Consider the following 23,813-nt stretch of genomic DNA (forward strand, 5'->3'; position numbering starts at 1 on the left):
CCAGCTCTTTGTTTTGTTCAGTCCCCAGTCTCATTCCCCGAAGAATACCCACTTTCAGTCCTATCCCCCAGGGGTCCTCAGTCCCAAGTCCAGTCCCGTCCCCAGTCCCAAATCTAGTCCTGCCCCTTGATAAATCCCCAGTCCTGAACCCAGTTCAGCCCCCAATTGGACCCCCAAGGGGTCCCCAAACCCGAGTCCAGTCCTGTCCCCAGTCTGGCTTCCCAAGGAGTCCCCAATCCTGTGTCCAGTCCTGTCCTCAGTCCTGCCCCCTGAGGGGTCCCCGGATTCAGTTCCGAATCCGGCCCCGGATCCAGTTCTGCTCCCGGAAGATCCCTCGTCTCCTGCTCAGCCCCCGGAGGATCCCCCGTCTCCAGCTCTGTCCCCGGAGGGGCCCTCGGCTCCAGCTCTGTCCCCGGAGGGCCCTCGGCTCCGGCTCCAGCTCCGCCCCCAGAGAGGCCCTCGGCTCCGGCTCCAGCCCCGCCCCCTCCGGGGTCCTCGGCTCCAGATCCAGTTCTGCCCCTGGTGGGGTCCCGGAAGGGTCCCACCGCCGCCGCCGGTTCTCAATCCGGCCTACAGAGGGTCCCCATCGGATCAGCCACCGGTTTCCAGTCCAGCCCCCGGAGGGGTCCCGCCGCCGCTGGCACCCAGCCCGGTCACCGGCCCGGCCCGGCCCCCGGAGGATTCCAGTCGGTCCGGCTGCCAGTTCTCAGCCCGGCCTCCACAAGGTCCCTATCGACTCGCCCGCCGGTTCCCAGTCCGGCCTCCTGAGGACCTCCGTCGGCCCAGCCATCAGCTCCCGGGCTGTCCTTTCAGCCTGTCCGGCTCCAGCCTGTCCTGCCTAGCCTCCAGGCCGTCCTCGGGAGCAATCCATTCAGCCTGTCTGGCTCCAGCCTGTCCAGCCCTGGCCTGTCCTGCCCCCGGGTCATCCTCTGGAGTTGTCCCCCCCACCCGCCCGTCCCCAGCCCGCCCGTCCCTCGGGTCACTCCTCGGAGCGGTCCCTCTGGCTGGATCCCTGTGGGTCCCGAAGATGCCCCGTCGGCACCCCGACCGGTCCAGTGTGCGCCAGGAGGCGCACCTCAAGGAGGGAGTACTGTCACGTCCCCTCCCGCTCCTGTGCTCTGGCTCGTCAAGCCAACCACGAGCGGCTGTGCGGCTTCACAGCTGATGCGAGTCTCTATCAGCGCAATATAAAAGCCTGGCTCTCTTCACGGCTCTCCGCGGGATCATTGCTTCATGCCTCATGCCGGATTCTCGCCGCTCACAGCCATATGCACGTCACTACCTGGACTCAGCTTTCTTTGGATTATCCTACCGGCTCAGTCTTCCCTCCTCCATCTGCTCCCGGACTGTCTGCCCCTCGACCATCGCCACAACCCCACCTCTGGCTCCCTCAGCTCTGCTCCCCACCTTGTCTCCTAATCCCTGGACATTCAGTGAGTCACCTTCCCGGTTAGTTTAGTTTATGTTTAGCTTTTACCTCGGCCGTCAGGTCCGCCCTTAGTTTAGTTCAGTTTAGTTTCCCCGTTATGTTTTTTCCCCATGCCTCCCTTATGGAGAACCCTCCTGTTTTATTTTTCTGATTAATAAACTCCTTATTAATTCATCTGCCTGTTTGTACCTGCTGCTTGGGTTCACTCGTGGTTCATGACAGTGTAAAATAATAGGTAGGATAAAGAGGCAATGTTTCACTGCAACAACTTTTTGGGTGTTGCAGCCCACTGTCAGCTGTAGTTCATTGGTCCTAAACCAGTCAGCAGTGTACTGTTTCTTATAATTCGTCCACCTTTGTTTTTTTTGTGTAATTTGTCTAGTCCTAGTTAAACCTGTAGCTCAACTGGTTGAGCGGGGGACCCGTAAACAGGAGTTATAGGTTCTGACGAAGCAGCCATGTGTTAGAGTCCGACCCACAGCCACTGACTACATGTCTTTACCCCACTCTTCTCCCTATGTTTCCTGTTTCTCTCCACTGTCCTATATAAAAAAGGCCAAAAAATAAATAACAATTTGCCTAGTCCTTACAGTTCTTAGAGCGAAGAAAGCAAGTATGAATACATATAGTGATTTTTTCAGCAATTTTGTAAAATTTGTATTTCCCTAACAATCACCATTTTTGGATCTTGCAGCGGTTCTAAGAAGAAGAAAAATAATGGAAGACAGAGGATTAGAAATGATAAAAGGCAAAAGGATGAGGCAGACAGCGAAAGAGGGAGTAGGACACAGAACAAGAAATAGTGGAGGAGAGATGAACAGCAGAGAGGGCACCTAAGGAAAAGAAGCGCTTGTTTGTGTGTCCGTGTACATGAAGGCACTGTAGACATAACTGCCGTTTCTTTTATTACTAATTTAGGAAGTATGGCGCCCTATGCCGCCATACCTCACAGGCCGTCTCAGCACTAGCCACCAATGAAATATTACCACAGTGGGCAATGCATTCGAGCCTTTCACAATCTTTACACTCTAAATGTCTGAGAGGAGAACAAGATGTGTTGCCAAACAAAGTGTAACTAAAAGCTTTTTTTTCCCCCTCAAAAACAGCAGCCCTGAATTCCATGGCTGCAGGCATTCGGCGTGAAGAGTGAGAAACAGGGATTGAGCTGCAAAGGGGTGTTTAGAGACATGAATTCTCTCTACTGAATCCTTCAGCACCTTCAGTCTAGCCTGAAACGCTTAACTGATTTTGGTATTAAATGTCCACCCTCATATTTTAGCACTGAAGGCCTACTGGAATTTGTCCATCATTGCTATTACAGATGTTTATTACAGGAATAGTTTAGATCCTTCATCGCACCAGTACGTAACTGCAATAAAATCAAGTCTATAAAACAAAGTGTTAATACCTTGCTGCCATGTGAGCTATAAAATAAAATGACAAGTCAATTGACTAAAGATTAACAGATGACGGAAAGCATTACGTAAAAATGTACATAGGACTGCAAAACATTTAACATCTGTAAGCTGTGAACAATGTAAACAAATGTGAGCAAACCTGGCATAATGTTGACATTAAAGCACATTGGCTTCCTGTGTGTCTGTGTGTCACTGTGGGGTCAAATGTAATACATACATGTACAGTCCTTCTGGTTTTTGGCTAGCTCAAAGCCAGGTCGGCACTCGCACGACACTCCACCTTTGCCTGGAGCCTCTCTGCAGATGTGGGCACAGCCATGGTCCTTGTTCATGCAGTTCATTCCATCTGTTCAAGGGACAGGGACAATGGGACATTAAAATGCTTTTATTCTACAATGACAAGTCTGAAATCTTGTTTAGGTGTTTCTGTATGACAATAAATAAGCAACAATCAGAGTAAAAAAAAAAAAAATTGTATTGAAAGTTTAACAATCAAAAATTCACTTCATCAGGTCTGGGTGGGCGACTGGACAACCCACTGACTCCACCACCCATGAGATTACGATTCAAAAAAGGAATTTAACCATTCCTAAATCCAAATTAGCACATTAAAATATTGGATTTCATTTTCTAAAGCATGGTGAGAAGAAAATGAAGAAAAGATAGCAGACAAAATAGGTTTCAGGGCCGTTTATCTCTATCATGATGCATCCATATCATATTATGGAAATCATGCATACTGAGGTTTTACTGAACTTTACTACCACTTGGCTGTAGAGTGTGTGCACATATTCCCTTCACTATTTACTGTCAAATGTTTTTCAGTGGTTTGCAGTGTTTGACAATCTGTACTTTCAGAATGGCTCTCTGGTGATACTCCTGCAATGGCATCACATCAGTTTTAATCTGTTGTTCTATTTGGACCAGAATAAAGGCTCTAAAGAATAACTTTACAGACCAGTGGTCAATCAGTGAGTCTCATTCCTTTGGTCCAGATCAAAAATATTTCTGAGACAACTACCAGATGGATATAAATAACCCTTTGACACACATTCCATTCATTTATTAATTCATACATTCAGTCAATTTTTATAACTTTGTGTTTTCAGTCACTGTTTGATTAGGTTTAGGCACCAAAATGGTTAGGTTGAGGGAATTATCACAGACTGGGTTAGAAGATGACTCTTTCACAACATGTTTAACACCCATTTTCTGAGTTACCAGGTGACAAGCCCCGCTCATCCAATACATAATTAGTTGACTGAAAAAAACAACAATAAACCAACAAAATAAATGGCAAAGAGATCTTGATTTGAAATTCACTGTGACATGTCACAAACATAATCTGGCAAAACCTTTTCATTTCAAAATGCAATTAAAATAGAATTTTATTTATACAGAAATTACATTTTTGGGAGACAGGGTGAGAATATTCACAAAATCAGCCAAAGTAGTGAGCAGACTACAGCGCAATGACTGTGACAAATGGCTGTGTGATGCCCTAGTTTGTTATTACTAACTATGAGTAGGGTGCATATGTTTTATTTTATGTGTGGAAATCTGATGTTTGATCACGTATCATAATCAAAACATTAAAATGTGAATCTTACAGATTTGACATGTAAGTGTAAATTGAGTTTAAGTTCATGTACGTTCAGCAGTGCAGAGTTAACTCAGCAGGAGACTAGTGTATGCATGTATTCATATTCTTTAAAAAAAAAAACCAATAGAATATGTACGGATAAGAAATAGAAAGGACCAAGAATACATGACAAATTTTACGACAACCGTATGAACATAAAGGATTTTTTTTTTTTACTGTGACTGCCTTGACACCACTGCTGACAACCCTTCACCCTCTGCATAATCACCCATAATCACAGCAGAGAACATCCCTTCGGGTGCACAAATTTCTGTACTCTTGAAAGGAGACAGTGAGGAGACTTGTAACTACAGACCTGTGGTTTCTCTGCTGTCTGTGACAGTAAGCCCAATCCTCAGGCCCTGCTGAGCAGCCAAGGGTCATTAAACCACTGTTTTCCTACCCTTATTGCTAAAAGTCAGTATAATGCTTTCTGAAATTCCACAATGTTCATCCTGACAATATTCATAAGCACCAGTTGGGCTCTACATGTGAGTCTATGACCTGCTCAGTCCATGTCGCTCTCAGCTGCCACTGATCTGATGCATCTTCTTGTCAGCACTTCCATGGCTTCTAATTCTACTACTCTACTACTCATCTTCTGTTTCCTCCATCCCTTCATTCCTTCACCCGGGCCTGTCTGATGTGGTCTCAGTCTATTCCTGGTGATTTACAGAGCACACTGCGGCAATAATATGTGAAATAGACCAGTGTTTAAATCTTGATCAGCAGAGAGAGGAGCTGGGGGAGGAAGCAAAACGGTGGAGGACGGAGGGCCAGTGTTCTCCAGAGAGGCAAGTAGGGAGGATGAAACCAGCCAAAGATATCACTGAACTCTGGGAAGAGCTGGGAAAGTTAGTTAGGGAGTGTGTGGACGTCTTCTCATCATGCCACAATCAAATGTCTTCACTCACCAAAGATGAGTAACCAGTGTCTTTATATTACACTCCAATCTAATCAAAGTTTCACAATACAGTTTTTCTTTCCTTGAGCTTTCCGTCAGACTTACATTGGAAGTTGCAGTTTTTCTCCCAAGACAGATTTTGGTAGCTCGTTGTTCCTCGTACCGCTCAGTCCATTTCTCATATGACTGGCCTGGATCAACATGTTTCATTGAGTCTTTATTCTTCTGAAATGGGAGTATTAGGCAATAAACAAGGACAGAGGGGAGCTCTCTCCTCAAGGGCAGACAAATGGACTTCCACCACAACAACATGTACTCCCTGAAAAGGACACCTGTTACTATGGTTTCATAATTTTGTTTCTCAGACCTTAATCTTCTTTTCTTTGCCAAGGTTCCTCATTGGCTCGTGTGATAAGTCCTCCATTGATAAGTGATGAAAACAGTTGTGGTATGAACTTGGGAATGTCAGTAAAAATTAGCTCCACTCAGAAAAGAGGGTCAGGGTCAAAACAGGATAGTTAGGATATTACGGTCTGCTTTGTATTTGGCATCTATGACAGTTCAATAGTTTCAAGTGTACTAATCAGCTGGCTCAACTAAGCTGAAATTTTCTGAAACAGACTTACATCACTGTGGAGTGGCTAATATGGTTATCGCCAGTTTTCCTGTTGAAGAATGTATCTCTGTCAGTTAACAGAATGACTCTACTTGACAGAAATCTGTTGGACAGTTTGGCAAATGGTGAAAAAGAACAATTTAACATATCATCAACTTTTAAAGGACTTTCCATGTTTGCTCATCTGGCAAGGTGCTGCTTTGGTTAATCATTTACAAACAAACACACAGTTCAGGTAGATCTTTCCGTTGTTGGTTACTATTACTTTTACTGCCATCACTAATGTTTTCTTTTTATCTTACAAAAAGGGACTGTGATTAGTTTCCAGAGTTGCAAAGCATTATATTTTCCCCACCATGCTTCTCTTTTCTTTTGTCACATCTCTGTGTCCAAACAACTACATTTGTACCTAATCAGACTGAAGAACTGAGGACCAAAAGCTTGTCTTCTCTCCAGGTGAGCTACGATGAGTCTGTCATGGAGAAGTGAAGTTCTTCTTCATTGGTATCCATGAAGACCAGCCTCCATGCAGTATCTGTAGGAAGGTCTGTTTGAGATGTTGGTACCAGAACTGCTTAGCTTCATCAGGATGGATTTGGTGTGATCCTTGAATTGTTCTTGGCCTCTCACATGACCATACTTGCCAGCGCTGGGCTTTTGCTTCCTACCACACCGTTTTCCATGGAGTGGAACTTTTTACTTTTTGATGATGTTTTGCACTGCGGCCACTGGCACTTGAAAAACAATTGGATGTTGCTTTATAGCTTTTCCTCATCTTGTGAGCAGCCACAATGTGCAGCTCTCTCTCAGAGATGAACCCTAGTAACAACCTCACTGAGCTCTTTGGTTTCAACCGTGAACTGCAATTAACTAGTAACTGAGTAGAGAACTACAGCATCAGCTGGTCTGAATTTACAGTGTTAGAATAGTATTAGAACACACTCGAACAGATAAGAAATTACAAGAACCACATGGAATTGTATAGAAGCTGTTTTTTGTTTTTTCAAAAATGTGTGACAAGATTAATTTTGAACATAACACTTTTAATAAAAATATTACAATTATAGAAGAAATTAAAATGTACAATGAACAACTTTAACATAACTCACTTTACTGTCTTTTGTCACTTGTTTATGAAATTCCCAGTCGGAAAAAAACCTTTGTCCACTGTATCTGTGCAGTTTTTGTTGTCTGAGATACTAACTTATTGATATATTAATTACACTTAACTAAACTTAACTTTGTTTTCCATGTCCTAGCAGACACACTCCCACAAACATAGACCCTTTGTTGTTTTAACATAAAGCTGATTTTGGTCTCAACACTCAATAAAGACTCACTCATTCTTCTGTGTTAGAGGGTTACAGCATAGCTAAGGGACATCGCACATCCACCGTGTGCTCTTCTTTGAAAATGTAACCATTTGTCTGGGTTACTGTGTTGACAGACAAACTATGCAGTGACAACAAGAACTGTGATTAATCAGCTTAGGCTACAGGTTTTTCTCTTTTAATTTTCATAGTGTTGGAGGTTGCAGCACTGTGAATTAAAAAGACAAGACAATAGTCTGTTATACAAAAGTGTTAAAATGTTTAAAATTTGTAATGTAGTGTCCAGCAGTACCCATAAGAAGTTTAAAAAGAAATCCGTTATATATTTATATATATATATATATATATATATATATATATATATATATATATACATATAATTGAAATTGTTTGAATTGAATGAAACAAAGATGTGTTACTGTTGCTCTCTATCACAAAGCAACTTATATAGACTGGAACCACAACAATTGTAGAGGTCACACAACACATGTAGTCCAACACAGACACCTCAAATGCATAAAAATCTGTGCCACAGGTCCCTACAGTGAAACTTTCAGAACTTAATTCTTAAACTGCAAAGTTCAACTTGGTTTCTGAATGTCTGACTTTAAAATACTGTCACAAAATTTAACATTTTACAGTATTTTATGTTTCTAAAATAATACATGTGGAGGTCTGTGCATGTTTGGTAGAGACGTGCATATTCTGTATATCTTCTGGACACTGATATTGACTGTAGAGGACCTGCGCTTGATCATGCTGAATGGATTTACACCAGAAGCAAATACATACAGTGACATAGAATCTACAAAGATGCAAAAAAAAAGATGACATTATAAGAATCTGAAAGTTCATTAAAATAATAAAACAGTGTAACTTCAGGCCAATAATGTGTCACTGTGACTAAAATGAAAAGACACAGTATCAGAGAGGTGAATAACTGGGCTGTCATTAAGGAGTCTCTTAAGTCTGTACGATTTGAATTAGTGTGGAACTGTAGCATTCACCGCACTCCATCTAGACACACCCCTTCCCTGGTCCCCATGGCGAATAATGTCCCTTTACGGGACCCAAGAGCTCTTCAAGTACTTCATTATGGCGCTATTCCCTCTAAAGAGCCCCTTTCACCAACAAAACGTTCTTTCTTAAACACTGCCATTGTAGCTGTCCACCCCAAACAAGACCATTCCATCAAAATCCAAAATCAAAGGAGCCAGATCTTTAAAGGAAATTGTGCATTTACATAATTAACAAAAGATAAAAACCAAATCCATCCTATACCCGCATAATTCCACCAATATATTTCAGCCTATGTTAAATGCAGCGCAGGTACTGAAGCATAGTCAAATTTGGAACCTGTACAACCCATAAAATTAGCAAAGCAATGAAGCCAGGGGGTCAAAAAACTTTGAACAGTTGCCAAAGCATGCACTGGCCCTGTTTGAAAACTAAACTCATAAGAAAGCAGTGTTTCTACAATCAATTTAAACCTGGGAGAAGTCAAATAAACTGAGGCGGAGGGAGAAGGCGGACACAGGCCCGGCACTCAGCACAATTAAGCCTAAAACAGCAAATAGAGCTGCGGGCACGAACCGTGGCCTCGCAGTGCGTCCGATGTAAGGAGGCAGTGAGGCCGAGAGGCAAAGTCTTCAGCTCACTGACACGTTCAGTTGTACAGCTTGAATAACCCCCACGGGTCCCAGGATACATATTCAGCCACATGATGTCCAGCTCTGTTGAGCTCAGTATCTGAACCGACCTTCTGATACATAGACGGAGGCATTCAGAAGCCACATTCACTCAAAGTGAGGCGATTATAAAACTAATCAGTAGTAACACACACTTCTAATTCAACCAATTCCTGTGCATCAACAAATTGCAAGATCACAGCAGTGTTTTCATGCAAGCAGTGCTGCTAGGCACAGCAGCACGCAAAAAAAACATACTTTATTCCTGACGTCTGCCGAGATCACTGCATCACTACAACAGAACTGAGCAACCCAACCACACAGAAAGTGAAGCGGTAAGCATGCTTAAAGGGCTACTCAAGCAAAATAGTTTAACACTTCTAGAAAGTTAGGAGGCCTGCAAGAAATATATGAAAAGATCACACTCCAAAAGAGTCCCATTATGCAACCTGATAGCATCTCCGTACCCTTCCTAAGTAGTAAATACCCATGTCTTCCAAAATCCACAGCCCGAGTTTGGTACACAGTCTTTCTGTGATACTTATCATTAGGATACTTTAGAAAACTCCCTGTAAATCCACAGACTGCTGTTTCACTGCGTAGCACTGCTTCTGAAGAGTAAAATAATGTTCATGTGTAAAATCAGTGGAAAGAACAAACAATAGTTGACCATGTGGCACATTTTGTCTGGAATCACTAAAAAAATAACACTGATAATATAGAAAAAAGCCAAATATTTGATCTGATAATCAGCCAGAGTGAGAATTCAAAGTGAACACATTTAATAATGACGTGGTGAAAATAGCCTGTATTTACAGTTAAGACGGACTGAGCAACAATCAGACGGCCTTTTTACTCAATCACAGCATGAAAAGATCAGATATAAGTGCTAACATGGAGCTGGTTCAGCTAAAAGGACTACAGGACTCTGTAAAATTACCAATGCCACTTTTGACTGTGCTTCTTCATTAAGCACCGAGAAGGTAGCGAGAAGGTTGTCGTTTCTTTTCTCCAGCTTCGTGTGCAGCTTTGTTTAGACTGTGGAGGTCAGCAGGTTTGCAACTACTGAAGCTCCTCACTGGGAGCCACAGCAGGTCCAGATAAAACACCGAGTCACGTCTTCATGGCCCAGTAAGAGCCCTCAGGATAGAGTCTGCTTCTCACACAGCCTCTCTTCTGTCTCTTTTATTATCCTCTGTCTGTCTTTCTCTTTCACTCTCCTTGCCTTTCTTTATCTAGCTCTCCACACATCTCTCTCGCTCTCTCAGGAGCTCTGACTCCAGCTGAAGTCCAAGCATATCACAGCCTTGTTATTACAACCTGACTCTTGCTGCATTACACCCCAAAGCCCCAAAAGTCTGGCTGGCAGAGCATAATGGGAGACTGAAAAGGGGAGGAATGAAGTGAAAGACAGACAGACGGAGAGAGCTGAAGTGAAGAAAGAGAAGAGGAATGTGGAAAAGAAAGGTAGACAGAAAGAGAGAGAGATGGAGACAGAGTGGGATAATTTAGAGCCTCACAGTTGGTCTCCTCCCAGTTTCCTCTGAGGCCGATGAGGAATGAGGTGATGCTGAACGCCAGTCTCACAACCTGATCTCCTCACCAGGGAGAAGGAGAGATTTCACAGCTTCATTCAACTGTAGAACAAATGTGATTGAGGACCTTTAACATTTCTGGAATGTGAAACACCTATACATATAGTTCATAACTGTATAAAGAAACATCCATGATAATAATAAAACACAGCATTCCTAAATAGCCTGAACTGAAATGTTAATTGAATGTCTTGCAAAAGCTCAATGAACTGAAAGAAACAACTGAAAAAGAATATGTTAAGAGTTAAGTTCTAGGAAGTTGTTACCCTTAACAACTCCTTACCCTGGCAACGTTAATACTAATTTACATATAAGTGCTCCAGTACTGCACTGCCATTCAAATACTTTCAATGCATGCATCTGAGACATCTATGATGAGTTCAGTATTAGTGCTATTTTGTGTGTAACTTGCTATCTTAACAAATGGCCTCTGAACTCTTAAATGTGCTCCAGTAATTCTTTTAACACAGCATTAACACAGACAGCTGAAAAACATGAACCACTATATGCAAAACACTCAATAGTGAGCAGTAAATTATGATTTTGTTATTTCTAAATGTGTTGTGTCATCACTGGCAATGACAGAATCACAACAGTACCACATTTTTGGATCTATATACAGTGGGTACGGAAAGTATTCAGACCCCTTGAAATTTTTCACTCTCTGTGTCATTGCAACCATTTGCCAAAATCAAAAAAAGTTAATTTTATTTCTCATTAATGTACACTCAGCACCCCATCTTGACAGAAAAAAACAGAAATGTAGAAATTTTTGCAAATTTATTAAAAAAGAAAAACTGAAATATCACATGGTCATAAGTATTCAGACCCTTTGCAGCGACATTCATATTTAACTCATATGCTGTCCATTTCTTCTGATCCTCCTTGAGATGGTTCTGCCTCTTTATTGGAGTCCAGCTGTGTTTAATTAAACTGATTGGACTTGATTCGGAAAGGCACACACCTGTCTATATAAGACCTTACAGCTCACAGTGCATGTCAGAGCAAATGAGAATCATGAGGTCGAAGGAACTGCCCAAGGAGCTCGGAGACAGAATTGTGGCAAGGCACAGATCTGACCAAGGTTACAAAATAATTTCTGCAGCACTCAAGGTTCCTAAGAGCACAGTGGCCTCCATAATCCTCAAATGGAAGAAGTTTGGGACGACCACAACTCTTCCTATAGACCTGGCCGTCCAGCCAAACTGAGCAATGGTGAGAAAGGAGCCTTGCTGAGTGAGGTAAAGAAGAACCCAAAGATCACTGTGGCTGAGCTCCAGAAATGCAGTCGAGAGATAGGAGAAAGTTCCACAAAGTCAACTATCACTGCAGCCCTCCACCAGTCGGGGCTTTATGGCAGAGTGGCCCGACGGAAGCCTCTCCTCAGTGCAAGATACATGAAAGCCCGCATAGAGTTTGCCAAAAAACACATGAAGGACTCCCAGACTATGAGAAATAAGATTCTCTGGTCTGATGAGACCAAGATTGAACTTTTTGGTGTTAATTCTAAGCGGTATGTGTGGAGAAAAGCAGGCACTGCTCATCACCTGCCCAATACAATCCCTAGAGTGAAACATGGTGGTGGGAGCATCATGTTGTGGGGGTGTTTTTCAGCTGCAGGGACAGGACGACTGGTTGCAATTGAAGGAAGGATGAATGCGACCAAGTACAGAGATATCCTGGAGGAAAACCTCTTCCAGAGTGCTCAGGACCTCAGACTGGGCCGAAGGTTCACCTTTCAACAGGACAATGACCCTAAGCACACAGCTAAAATAACAAAGGAGTGGCTTCAGAACAACTCTGTGACCGTTCTTGACTGGCCCAGCCAGAGCCCTGACCTAAACCCAATTGAGCATCTCTGGAGAGACCTCAAAATGGCTGTCCACCAACGTTCACCATCCAACCTGACAGAACTGAAGAGGATCTGCAAAGAAGGATGGCAGAGGATCCCCAAATCCAGGTGTGAAAAATCTGTTGCGTCATTCCCAAGAAGACTCATGGCTGTACTAGCTGAAAAGGGTGCTTCTACTCAATACTGAACACAGGGTCTGAATACTTATGACCACATGATATTTCAGTTTTTCTTTTTTAATACATTTGCAAAAAAAATTCTACATTTCTGTTTTTTTCTGTCAAGATAGGGTGCTGAGTGTACATTAATGAGAAATAAAATTAACTTTTTTGATTTTGGCAAATGGCTGCAATGACACAGAGAGTGAAAAAATTCAAGGGGTCTGAATACTTTCCGTACCCACTGTATATTATGGGACTGCAACACCACGATTACACTGAAAACAAACGGACCATTCACAGAGCAGATGAGCCGTCTGACTTTGCTAACTTACTAACTTGTAACTTTAGCCTCACCTAATTGTGAAAATAGTTCTTGAGCAATTTAGCCTCAGCTAGCAGCATGACTTATCATGGACCATTAGAAATACCGGTCAAGAGCATATTCTGCATCTCATTCATTTACTTCCCCTATATAAAGGACACTCAATATTGAACAGCGAATTAAGATGTAGTTCTTTCTAATTATCACTGTACATCACTATTGGACAGTAACTGTCACACAATTTTTGCACCAATACAAAACGCGTGATACCGTGACTCGACTAAGCATGTGGTATAAACCAAAGTGTTCATGGGGCAGATGTGCCACAGAATGCAACTTTAGGTTTTTCAGCAAATGGCAAATAAATCAAGACTCTGAAGTGGAAGCCATATTTGATACTAAGCAGTCATCTTCTATATACAAATAGTTTTAGAATAAAAAAAAATACGATTTCTGACTAATTTCATACAGGACTGACTTACATGCTGCTCTCATGCCTGGTGTAGCCACTTTTCCTGACTATAGTGATGCAGTAGCTGCTCTGGCAACATTTTGCCAGTATTACATGTTCAGTGTGGCCAGAGGGTTAGCAGAAAGTAATGCACATGTCATGGATGAATATAGTCCATGGTCAAAATATGGCACCTGGATTATTCACAATGCAACTTCACTGCATTAGCAGTTGGAAATGTGGGTTAGATGTGGTAATAGTGGCTACTGTAGACATGGGGATGGGTAAACTGTAAGCTCGCTTTAATCTGAACTGCACACGTCCAGATTCTTTTACTTTTCAGAATAATAGTCTTCAGTTCATTAATATGCTGTTGTTGTTGGAGCTAATTCCTAAGCATATGGGTGAGTAGGAGACTTCTGTTACCATCTAGTAGCCTTAATAGGCTGTTATCACCACATATGATGCCAGCTGAGCTGTGACTTTGCATCTACAAATAAGAACAGAACTCCACATTTATATTTATTGGTATTTTTACATATACTGCAGTGATAACCACCGCTTAATGGGCAGACAAAATCTGAATCGTGTGCACCAGTCTCACAATCTAGAACACGCTATGATGTGTTCAATTGTTCTCACATGAGGCTGGTTATGGCTATGATAGGCTTTTAGCTTGTGGTTTTTTGGGGGGAATACACTGCTTAATGAATTAATTTTTCTTGTCACTTCACCCAACTATAGACAAAAACACACAATGTGAATTTCCTGAGTTTATTGGCCATCTTCAAGACATGACAAGTCTAACTTATTTGATGGTACTTTTCATGAAAACCAGACAAAAACAGCAACTAAAAGACAGGCAGGAGCAACACTAAAGGAACAATAAGGCAGACTTTCATGTGTTTGTGCATGAGCGTATACATTGTGTATGGACTCCTGGTAATGACCATGCGCATGCCCGTCTCTGCACACACGTGTATGAATTACCAGTTCTGTAGGCTAGGCTTGGGCGGGATTACCGTAATACCGTATACTGCCGGTGTTTAAAAATAGCAGCGGTATCAGTTCCAATACCGTCATGAAAAAAATGCAATGCTTTTATACAGGAGATAAGGATTAAATATTAAATAAAATTCATTTAATGCCTAAAATTGATTCTATGTCCGGTAGCACTTATGTGTGGTTGAATTTTCAGTTTTACTTAAACAGTTATGTTTTAGCCTACTTTTGGAGACTCTCCATAAAGTTTATGAACATAACGTTGTCACGTGACAGCGTGGAGGAGAGAGGGGGGGGAAGATGGCAGATCCCACACGGAGTGACTTGGTGTCAAAAAAAACACAACTTCTGCAGTTTGGGAGTATTTCGGGTTCCAGGCAAACGAGAAAGGAGAGCCGGTAAATACTGAGGAAGCAACTTGTAAATTGTGCAATCAAAAGGTGATCGCGAGAGATGGAAACCCCTCTAACCTAAGGACGCATCTCCGAATCAACCACAATGTGTTGGCTACATCAGAAAACAACCTTGAGCTAACAAAGTCAATAAAAACTGCAATTCTTAAAAAGCTGGAGACCAAGTGTGTGTGTACATATATATATATATATATATATATATATATATATAAAAGACTCAGTTTATCACAATTGTGTGATCTATGCTTATGGTCGGCCTGAAAAATGATTACATTATCAACTCATCAGTTACAGTCCAGATATGTATTTTATTCATTGTCTTAGATTTGTGGTTTTATTTTTGATGCTCTTTATTTGGGACATTTCTTACAATAATTCTATAATCCAATATTTGGATATTCTTAAGAATTAAGGATCTACTTATCATGTTCAAATTAAATAATGAACTACATCAGATAATATCTTGTCCAAAAAGGTCATTATTGTCACAGGTGTATGTCTTACTCAGATATATAATACTAAAGCAATATTCATACCATGTGGACCAGCGATAGTCTCTGAATTACCTTTCTTTGTCTGAGCTCTGCATGCCTTAATTTCTCTTTCTGAACTCTTCCTCCTCCATCTCCTCTCTGGGATGTTCTTCCTCCTCTCTTATTTTTGGCTGGGAAAAGCTGGTGGTGGTTCCCTTCCTCTTCATTCTTTAATGTCTCCTACAAGATTCACACTGACTTCACTCTATTTTTCCTTTGATAATCTTCATTGTTAGCTATGATACAATCTGATGTGGACAACTTAAAGCTTAAAGAGGTTCTTAACATGTAAACATTTTTAGAGCTGTAAACTAAATGATATGACTGTACTATGATGAAACACATCAGTGTTGGTGTTATTATGACCTCGGCATCAAATTTCTAAAAAACAGGATTAAGCAAGCAGGATGTAGTTTTCAAACAGTGCATGGAAACCTGCTGTAACTGGGGGTTTAGTTGCACTTTAATGTCATGTAAAGTCTGAGTCAATGTGTGATTTCTTTTGACTTACAGTCTGTTGTCAGAACCACAGGTTGTAATTACCAAAAAGGACACACACACACACAAAAAAACCTTCACAGAAGATCCCCCCTCCCTCCGTCTCTAACATTAGCGAGCTACATAAGTGAAAATTAGCAAGGCCCAGGCTCAGTGGAAACCGTGGCTCGTCTCGCAAACAAACACTTCATGTGAACTTAGACAGTATTAGCATTTAATGCATTGTGCAGTTATATTACCGTGAAGTCTAACCCATCCTAACTGGTGTCCTACTGTCACATTTTGCTGGCCACGCTGAAGTCCAACTGTCGTCCACATGAGTGAGGTCTAAGAGCAGCCCCTTCAGCAGCGTTGCCAGATCTCGCGATAGAAACAAGCAGCCAGCTATATGGAAACAAGCCCAAAACAAGCCCAACAGCTGAACTGCCACATCATATCAATGAGACGCCTTTTGATAACAGGATAAATACGCATTTGTTTTTGGATGCACTAAATTGACAGTAAATTGTCAATATAACCGTTAAATAACTTAAATTTTTAAACTCTGATGAAAAGAAACTTATATTCTAAAGCTCTGATTAAAATCAAAGCGTATTATGACTTCTTTGTCAGTCGAGGTACATCCAATTAATTCGCCAAGATGATCCACAGCACTGATGGATTTGTGCGACAGGCTGTGTACGTGGCAATCTTTAGCTCATTTGTTTGTCTTGTGTGGTTTTGTTTTGAAGTGGTGGAACCAGCGTCTGTAAGCCTCGTGGATGAGGAAGTTTCAGAGGTTTTTTGTGCTTTTCCGTGCCACCATGTTTTATTAAATGCTAAAACTGCATGGTGAGCCTGTATCTCACATTTGCAAAATCTAGGACTGCTACCTTTCAGAAATGACAATAAAGACGCCCACCACGGCTCCTCAAAACCACTACCACCCAAGGAGTAGTAGATGGTATTTTTCAAAAAGCATTTCAATGCAGATAACTGTACAAATAAATTCTAAAAAAACAAAACTTTTTTTCTAAATATAAATCTTATCTTAACACAATTAATGTATCAACCCATTTATGTGTTTAAGCATATATTTATTTAGTACTTCTAACATATCAGAGTTCTAAGTGAGTTTTTCTTGAGATGGGCAAAGTCCATTTATTGATTACATATAGGCAATTCAATAAATGTCTATTAAAAACTTAAAAGCATTAAAAATAATAATAACTTCGACATTTATTGAGTCACTAAAATACCGTAGAGTCTATGACCACATCAGCCTGATTATAAGCATCCTCTGGTAAATTCACAACCAGATACTGTAAGAAATCTAGCTGATTACTTCATGATGTCCCTAACCATATGGACTTCAGGGGATGAAAAACTGTGACCTGCTGGTTGGGTCCTCTCTGTTTTCATGTTTCTTACATGTTGGTCTCCTGATGCTGCCTTACTTCAGCCAGTCCACGAGCAACAGAAAACACAGTTTTCCCTGTACCTTTTGCCACTAACGCTGTCAAGCCAGGAGTTTGAGTCTTCCACTCACGTCTGTACTTTTGCAAATGTTTTTGCTTCTTTGGACGCGGTGGAGTTTTGGCTGGAGACATTTTTAAACGCGCAGCTGCAGCAGCGTCTGTAGCAGCGTCTGTAGCAGTGTCTGTCACCAGGCAACCACGACAGGACCGGGCAGGTGGGCACACAGAGACGCAGACATGGAGGTCTGAGGTCAATTCGCTGTACCTGGCGTCAGGTCTTCTCTACATCTCTCCTACAAACATCCACAGGTGTTGCTCTGCATGTTTGTGAGTGTGGGTGGGGGATAACCAAGAAACGGGGGAGTGGACAGCTTCTGGAAAAGGACAAACTAACGTATTTGGCTTTGTTGTGGAGAACTGGGAGAGAATGAGGAGGGGTTCATACAGACATCAAAGCAAGCCTAAATAAGCGACTACACTTTAGAAAACAAGCCCCAAAACCCACAACCCGCGATTGATGAAATTTGCAAGCGACTTTACAGAAAAACAAGCCCAAAGTCACTTCAAATAAGTGAACTTTGCAACACTGCTCTTCAGGGGGGTCGCGCCACCCCCTATCTGTGGCAGCACTGTAAGGTACATTACGTCTACATGGTGCATTCAAATGCACTTGGACATCTGAGTTTTGCTCGTTATCCGTCCTTTCTGGACTTTGGCTCTTTACGGCCGGCTACAAACTTTGATATACATATTCTTGAATTAGATCGTTCAGGACTGGGGTGGCAGCCGGGGTGGCAAGGCATCTTCTAGGGGTGGCATTTGCCACCTATGCCACCCCGCTAGATCCGCCCCTGGAACTGAGTGAAATCAAGGCTGAATTACAGGCTGAGATCGTGAGCTTAGAGGGGCAAACAGCACCAGCAGCAGTGGCCATCAGAATGGAAGAGGAAGAGGCACAACCCGGACCCCACGAAAAAAGATGTCTCTGGGAACCCTCCTTCAAAAACGACCTGCAGCAGCCAGTCCAGTCGGCACTGCAGACGAGCAAGCCAGCGCTGAATTAACAGCCTACTGTTTGGAGCCTGTCATTCAAGGAGACGAGGACCCACTTCTCTGGTGGAAATATGCTGCCAGTCGTTTTCCCCAGATGTCGCGACTGGCCAACCCGGTCTCACGGGGATTCGTGAAACTGTCACGTAAGTTTTAGTTTCGGTTTCGTGCGCACCAACACGATTTCGTCATGTTTTTCGTGCCGCTCACCACGAAATGTTTTTCGCTGTGGTAATCACATCTGAAAGTGGTTTATACCGGCGGATTCATGACGATCTAAGCTGTCCATCGGCGTATACTGCTTGTGTGATCGCGTTTGCGGCCGCCGGCCGCCGGACATTCTTGAAATTCCTATGCAAATTGGTAAGTGTACCACCGGCTTATGGTTAGGTTATGGTTAGGTTATGGTTAGGATTATGGTTAGGGTTATGTTTAGGGACGATGTCATGCAAAATATAGCGTTGGATTCGCCGCGGTTTTACTTTAAAAATATAATATACACATTCTTTTGAAATACGTTCTGAGTGGCACGAAAAGTCCGCCGTTTAAAATACATTGGTGTGGCATTTCGTGGTGAGCGGCACGAAAAACATGACGAAATCGTGTTGGTGCGCATGAAACCGAAACAAAAATTTACGTGACAGTTTCACGAATCCTCGTGAGATCGGGCTGGACTGGCACGAAAGTACCTGTGCTCCGAACATGAAGGCACAAGCCAGTAACAGTAATAGTCATTTTAATACCGTATACCCTGGGAAAATGTGAAGGAAGTTTGACGGTATCAAAATTTGGATACCACCCAAGCCTACTGTCGGCACAAAGCCACCCATAAAGAACTCCACTTAAAAGACCACTCTAAAATAAACCCTTTAAAAACTCACAACTGCTATATCAAACAGGACAATTTATACTGCCATTACAGCTTCGTCTTCAAAGAAAACACTACTGCAGACTGGAGCAGCTTAACATCAGTGGTTAGTCATGTGCAGTGCAGAGTGTGCCTACTTTATATTAATCTGTTTTGTGGTTATAGTGGAGAAATTAGTCTTTGCCTCTTCCAAATCTTTTGCTTTCATTGGGAGGCTTACATGATTTGCTATTTATCAAATTTCCTATTTGTTTCCATCAACCTGGAAAATCAAGGTAACTAAGTCCAACTAAGGTCATTTGGTCATTAGTTAAGAGAAATGGAATAGATCTTAAACTTCTGACTGAAATAAATGAAGTGAGACAAAATATTCTTCATGCGGACTGGAGCAAAGAGCTCACCAGACAGAAAAAAAATCCTCCTCAACTGTCGTCCTCCCCCTCCTCCACTTTTCCATCCATCTCTTGTAAATGCCATTTTAATTGAATCTGTCAGACGCTGGCTGTGTGTCTCTCTCACTGGTCTGCTCAAACCACAGGGCTATAGGTGCTAAGCCATGAATTTCAATGAGAGCTTTTCTAACTGGCTGCATTGAAGTCTTAAATAGGGACTGTGCCTTTCTAATAACCCTCCCCAATCTCTTCGTCAAACACTAGAGGAAACAAGCACACAACACCCCTCACTCTCATTCTTGTGCTTTCTCTTTCTGCATCTGGCTCTAACCTGATGCATATCAAGTAAAACATATCATAGCGCTGCAGGTTTTGAGAGCAACTTTTATTACTTCCATTACTATGCCAAACACACCAAACAAGGAAACCATCCCGCTTTCATGCTACATTATACACTGTGTACCAATAGGCACGATTGTAGGGAAAACAGCTGAATCAAAGCACTAAACTGGCATCAGACCGTGTTCCTCCACAGCAAAACACATTTAAAGCTTAGTGGTGAGCGGTTATGAAACCCGAAATAAAAATATTTCTTTTAACTTCCACTTTAATAAATCAAAAAGAAAAAGAACACAGTCAGAGCAATAACAGCGATCAGTGGCAAACAGTGAACCCCTTTGTGACCAGAGACAGCACGGTGTATGGGAAATGTCTTAATTTAGAGAAATGCTAACAACCACCATGACACAAATGTCACCAAAACAGTTCTCTCTTTTGTTTACAGCGACTTTTAACCCTCTGAACCTCAGGCAGTTTCTGTGGGGCTTTTTTGCTCCTGTCACAATTTTCCTCAGTGTGGGCTCATTTTTCGCTGCAATGAAAAACTCCTATACAAAACAGCACTTCTATACAAACAGCACCACCATGGCTAGAGGTGAACTCAAAATATCTTTTCTGCACTATTTGGAATTGGAATGCCATAAATCAAAATATAACAAAATTTTGATTTCCTTATTTATCTCAATAGCTACACTTTCAGTCAAAGTTTGGACACACCTTCTCATTCAATGCTTTTTGTTTATTTTCATTATTTCCTACATTTTAGATGAATGATCTTCATAGTTTATACTCTTTTATAGTTTTGATGTCTTCAGTACTGATCTACAATGCATCAAATAATCAAATAACTAATTAAAACTAGACACAGACAGACAGACAGACAGACAGGAAAACTAATGTGCAAGTTATGCTGGTAGAAGAAATCACCTTCAAAATTGTCGTAGTATTTCCAACAAAAAGAAAAATACACTGTTTTTTAAGCATGCTGCATTTATTTATTGCTCAAGTCTTTTGCTGTCAGTTTCAGTATTTGTTCTATACTTGTCTCCTATGTATTCGTTTTCTATGTATAAGTCACAAAGGGCTTCTTAGGTATGCCAATAAGCACAGAATCTGGTGCAAATGCTTTATTAGCTTTATTTTTCTAATGGAACTGCATGATTACTTATTGGACTGTTGCAGACTTGAAATCACTGTGTGGTTCTGATAAAGGGTGTACTTTTTAAGTAATAATAATGCCATTTCTCGCTGCTCCTATCAAGTTCTATATAATTGTTTACCTTTCTATTTTTAAGCTGTTGCAAAAAAAAAAAAAAACCTTACAGGGAAGTACAATTTGGTGGCAGTAAGAAATTGTATAGATTTGGAATCTCATTATAGACGAGAAAAGCACTCAGAGAGTGCAGACCTCTGCCAAGGATAGAGAGGAAAACAGGAAACCCATGCAGTAAATTATCGTAAGCTGGAATCGAACCGGCATCTCTGACACAGTTCTGTTACGAATCACCTTCTTAACCAGTTGAGCTATCTGGACACCTTGCTCCAATTTGTTGGACGACATACTAACCTATGATGTTTTTGTCATATTTTGGACCACAGACTGAATCATACTAAAAAATTCAAAGTTATCCAGAATCCAGGATCCTTTCCGGATTGCCACCAAAAATTAAATCAGCTCTCCTTTACCATAGTCTACATCCCCTCATAATTTCATGTGAATCTGCCCAGGCGTTTTTGAGTTATCTTGCTAACAGACAGACAGACGGACAGACGGACACACAAACGCCGGGTGTCACATAACCTCCTTGGCGGAGGTAATAAGATGTTACATGACTTGCATAAATTTATATATTTTCTTTTTTCTTCATTTCCTTCTTTTTCCTTCCTTCAGACAGTAGGCCACTGTCTGAAGGAAGGCCACTGAAACTGTTCCTGCAACTTATATGCCAAACCTCCCAATAAACGTATTAATGAAAAATACTAATAGCTTAAGTTTAGTTTGTTGTTTCCAGCTGTTTAAAGGAGTGTTTACCTCTGAGATTATTTAATACCTGCAGCATCACACAGCAGCAGAATCCATATGAGAAAGCTGTATACAGTTAAGTATATGGAACAATTATTTACAGTGCTAAATTAGAAGAAACATTACAGGATCAGTCATAATCTAGTTGCAGGTAACACTGTACTTTTCCTCACATCAGACAGGTGACCTGCCACACAGTCACAGTTTATGAAGTACATTAACTATTTGTTACAGAACAGACTGAGGTTTGGTATTTTGCTTATTAGTGCATTATTATGCATTTTGTCACTTAATGTACTGTCCAATCTCATGTGTATGATAAACACTGTGTCTCTGTGGTACTGAAAGGATCAAAAAGTTAGAAATCATGCTTGAAAGTCTCTAAACAAAAGACTTGATTGATCACTGTCTTGAGGTACCTGCATTACATCTCAGCACTACAAAATAACCCAACCAACTCATTTAAAGGCAACTAAATGTTACTGTGATGCATTATCTATCTGAAGCAAGTTTCAAGTCCCTGCAAGATATTTTTCACGGTACACTAAAGCAAACTGAAACCAAAGGCTACCTGAAGGCAGGAATATGTCTAAAAACTGTCAGTGCTCTTTGGAAAATGGTCAGCAGTCACGTTAAGTATCCTTAATGCGGAGTTAATGAGCTACAACCTGAAAACCACGAGCATGATTCCTAAAATACACACAAAGTGTTGGTACTCGTGTCTTCTAAGCAACAGCGTCATAGCAGCAACGTTTACATGGAGGGCAGAGAGCAGGCGAAGCAGAGTTCAGTGTTATGTTAACGGAGTCCAGCTGCTAATGTTAAAGAGAGGAAAAACGTGTGGGGAACTGTTTGATTCACACAACCCTTGTTAACTAAAATAGCATGACTACAAAGCATGTGTGTATGTGTGTGAGAGGATGGCTCTGGCTGAAGCAGATGTTAGTTTCCTTTAAAAGTCTAGCAAATGATGAGACAAGAGAACGTTTACTTCACGTCCATAAGTGTCTGTGTTCTAATTTCTACGAAGTCCACTCCCCATGTTTCCTGTGTTTGCTACTGAGCAGCAGCTCCTCACCAGGTCAGCTCCACACCCTCGTATTAAACATTTCCATTGCCCAAAGACAAACTCTGGATGAAAAATATATTACTGAGACCAGAACAGAGAAAAATGTGATTCCACCTTCCGCTCTCATGTAAATGGCTCGTATTTACCTCTAAGAAAGAGAGAAGGAGAGAAATTGCTCAGTTACTAGAGCTGCCTTTTAAAGTTTAAATCACATGCTTAAATAATATTTAAACAAAGTATTTATAAAATGAAGAAAGAGAGTTTGAAGAGTTTTCCACGATGCTCTGATTACCCGCTGTGTAAGCCTCAGAATGAGTGTGCTGGGTCTATATGGGACGCTGCAGCCACACAAACACAGGCAGTATGGAGGTTAACACTTTGAGTTTCTTAGTATGAAAACAGAATCAAGACATATGTTTGGCATCACTGATTCAAACACAACAACTTGCAGCATCCAAAGTCACACGCAAACATCACCTCCACATCCCAGGATATTTGGAGATGAGGGGCCTGTTTCACGAAGCAGGTTCAAGAAACTGAGTTTCATCCTAAACTCTGAGTTGATCTACTCTGAGATAGAAAACTCTGAGTTTTCGGTTTCACAACGGCTGATTTGAGTTAGTTTGGGCAGCAGCTTAAGATGAAATATGAAAACATTGTTCAAACAGGTCAGACCTCGGCATTATCTCATGGAGGTACTTCATGTTGATCATGTTTTACATTGTGAAGTAGCCTAAATATTAAGTGGCTGTTTGACTGT

The 23,813-nt window shown here is 41.6% G+C and overlaps 1 protein-coding gene across 2 annotated transcripts in view; it reads right to left on the bottom strand.

The window, feature by feature from the left end:
- The window catches only part of scube1 (signal peptide, CUB domain, EGF-like 1), a 236,338-nt gene that overhangs the window by 98,485 nt on the left and 114,040 nt on the right, over positions 1 to 23,813 (bottom strand). For both annotated transcript variants that reach the window (XM_051953882.1, XM_051953875.1), the window contains exon 5: positions 3,065 to 3,193. In XM_051953882.1, the coding sequence (XP_051809842.1) occupies positions 3,065 to 3,193 (129 nt within the window). The remainder of the gene's footprint in view (positions 1 to 3,064; positions 3,194 to 23,813) is intronic.

This window comes from Acanthochromis polyacanthus, chromosome 1 (genome assembly GCF_021347895.1).
Source record: "Acanthochromis polyacanthus isolate Apoly-LR-REF ecotype Palm Island chromosome 1, KAUST_Apoly_ChrSc, whole genome shotgun sequence".
NCBI classification, from domain to species: Eukaryota; Metazoa; Chordata; class Actinopteri; family Pomacentridae; genus Acanthochromis; species Acanthochromis polyacanthus.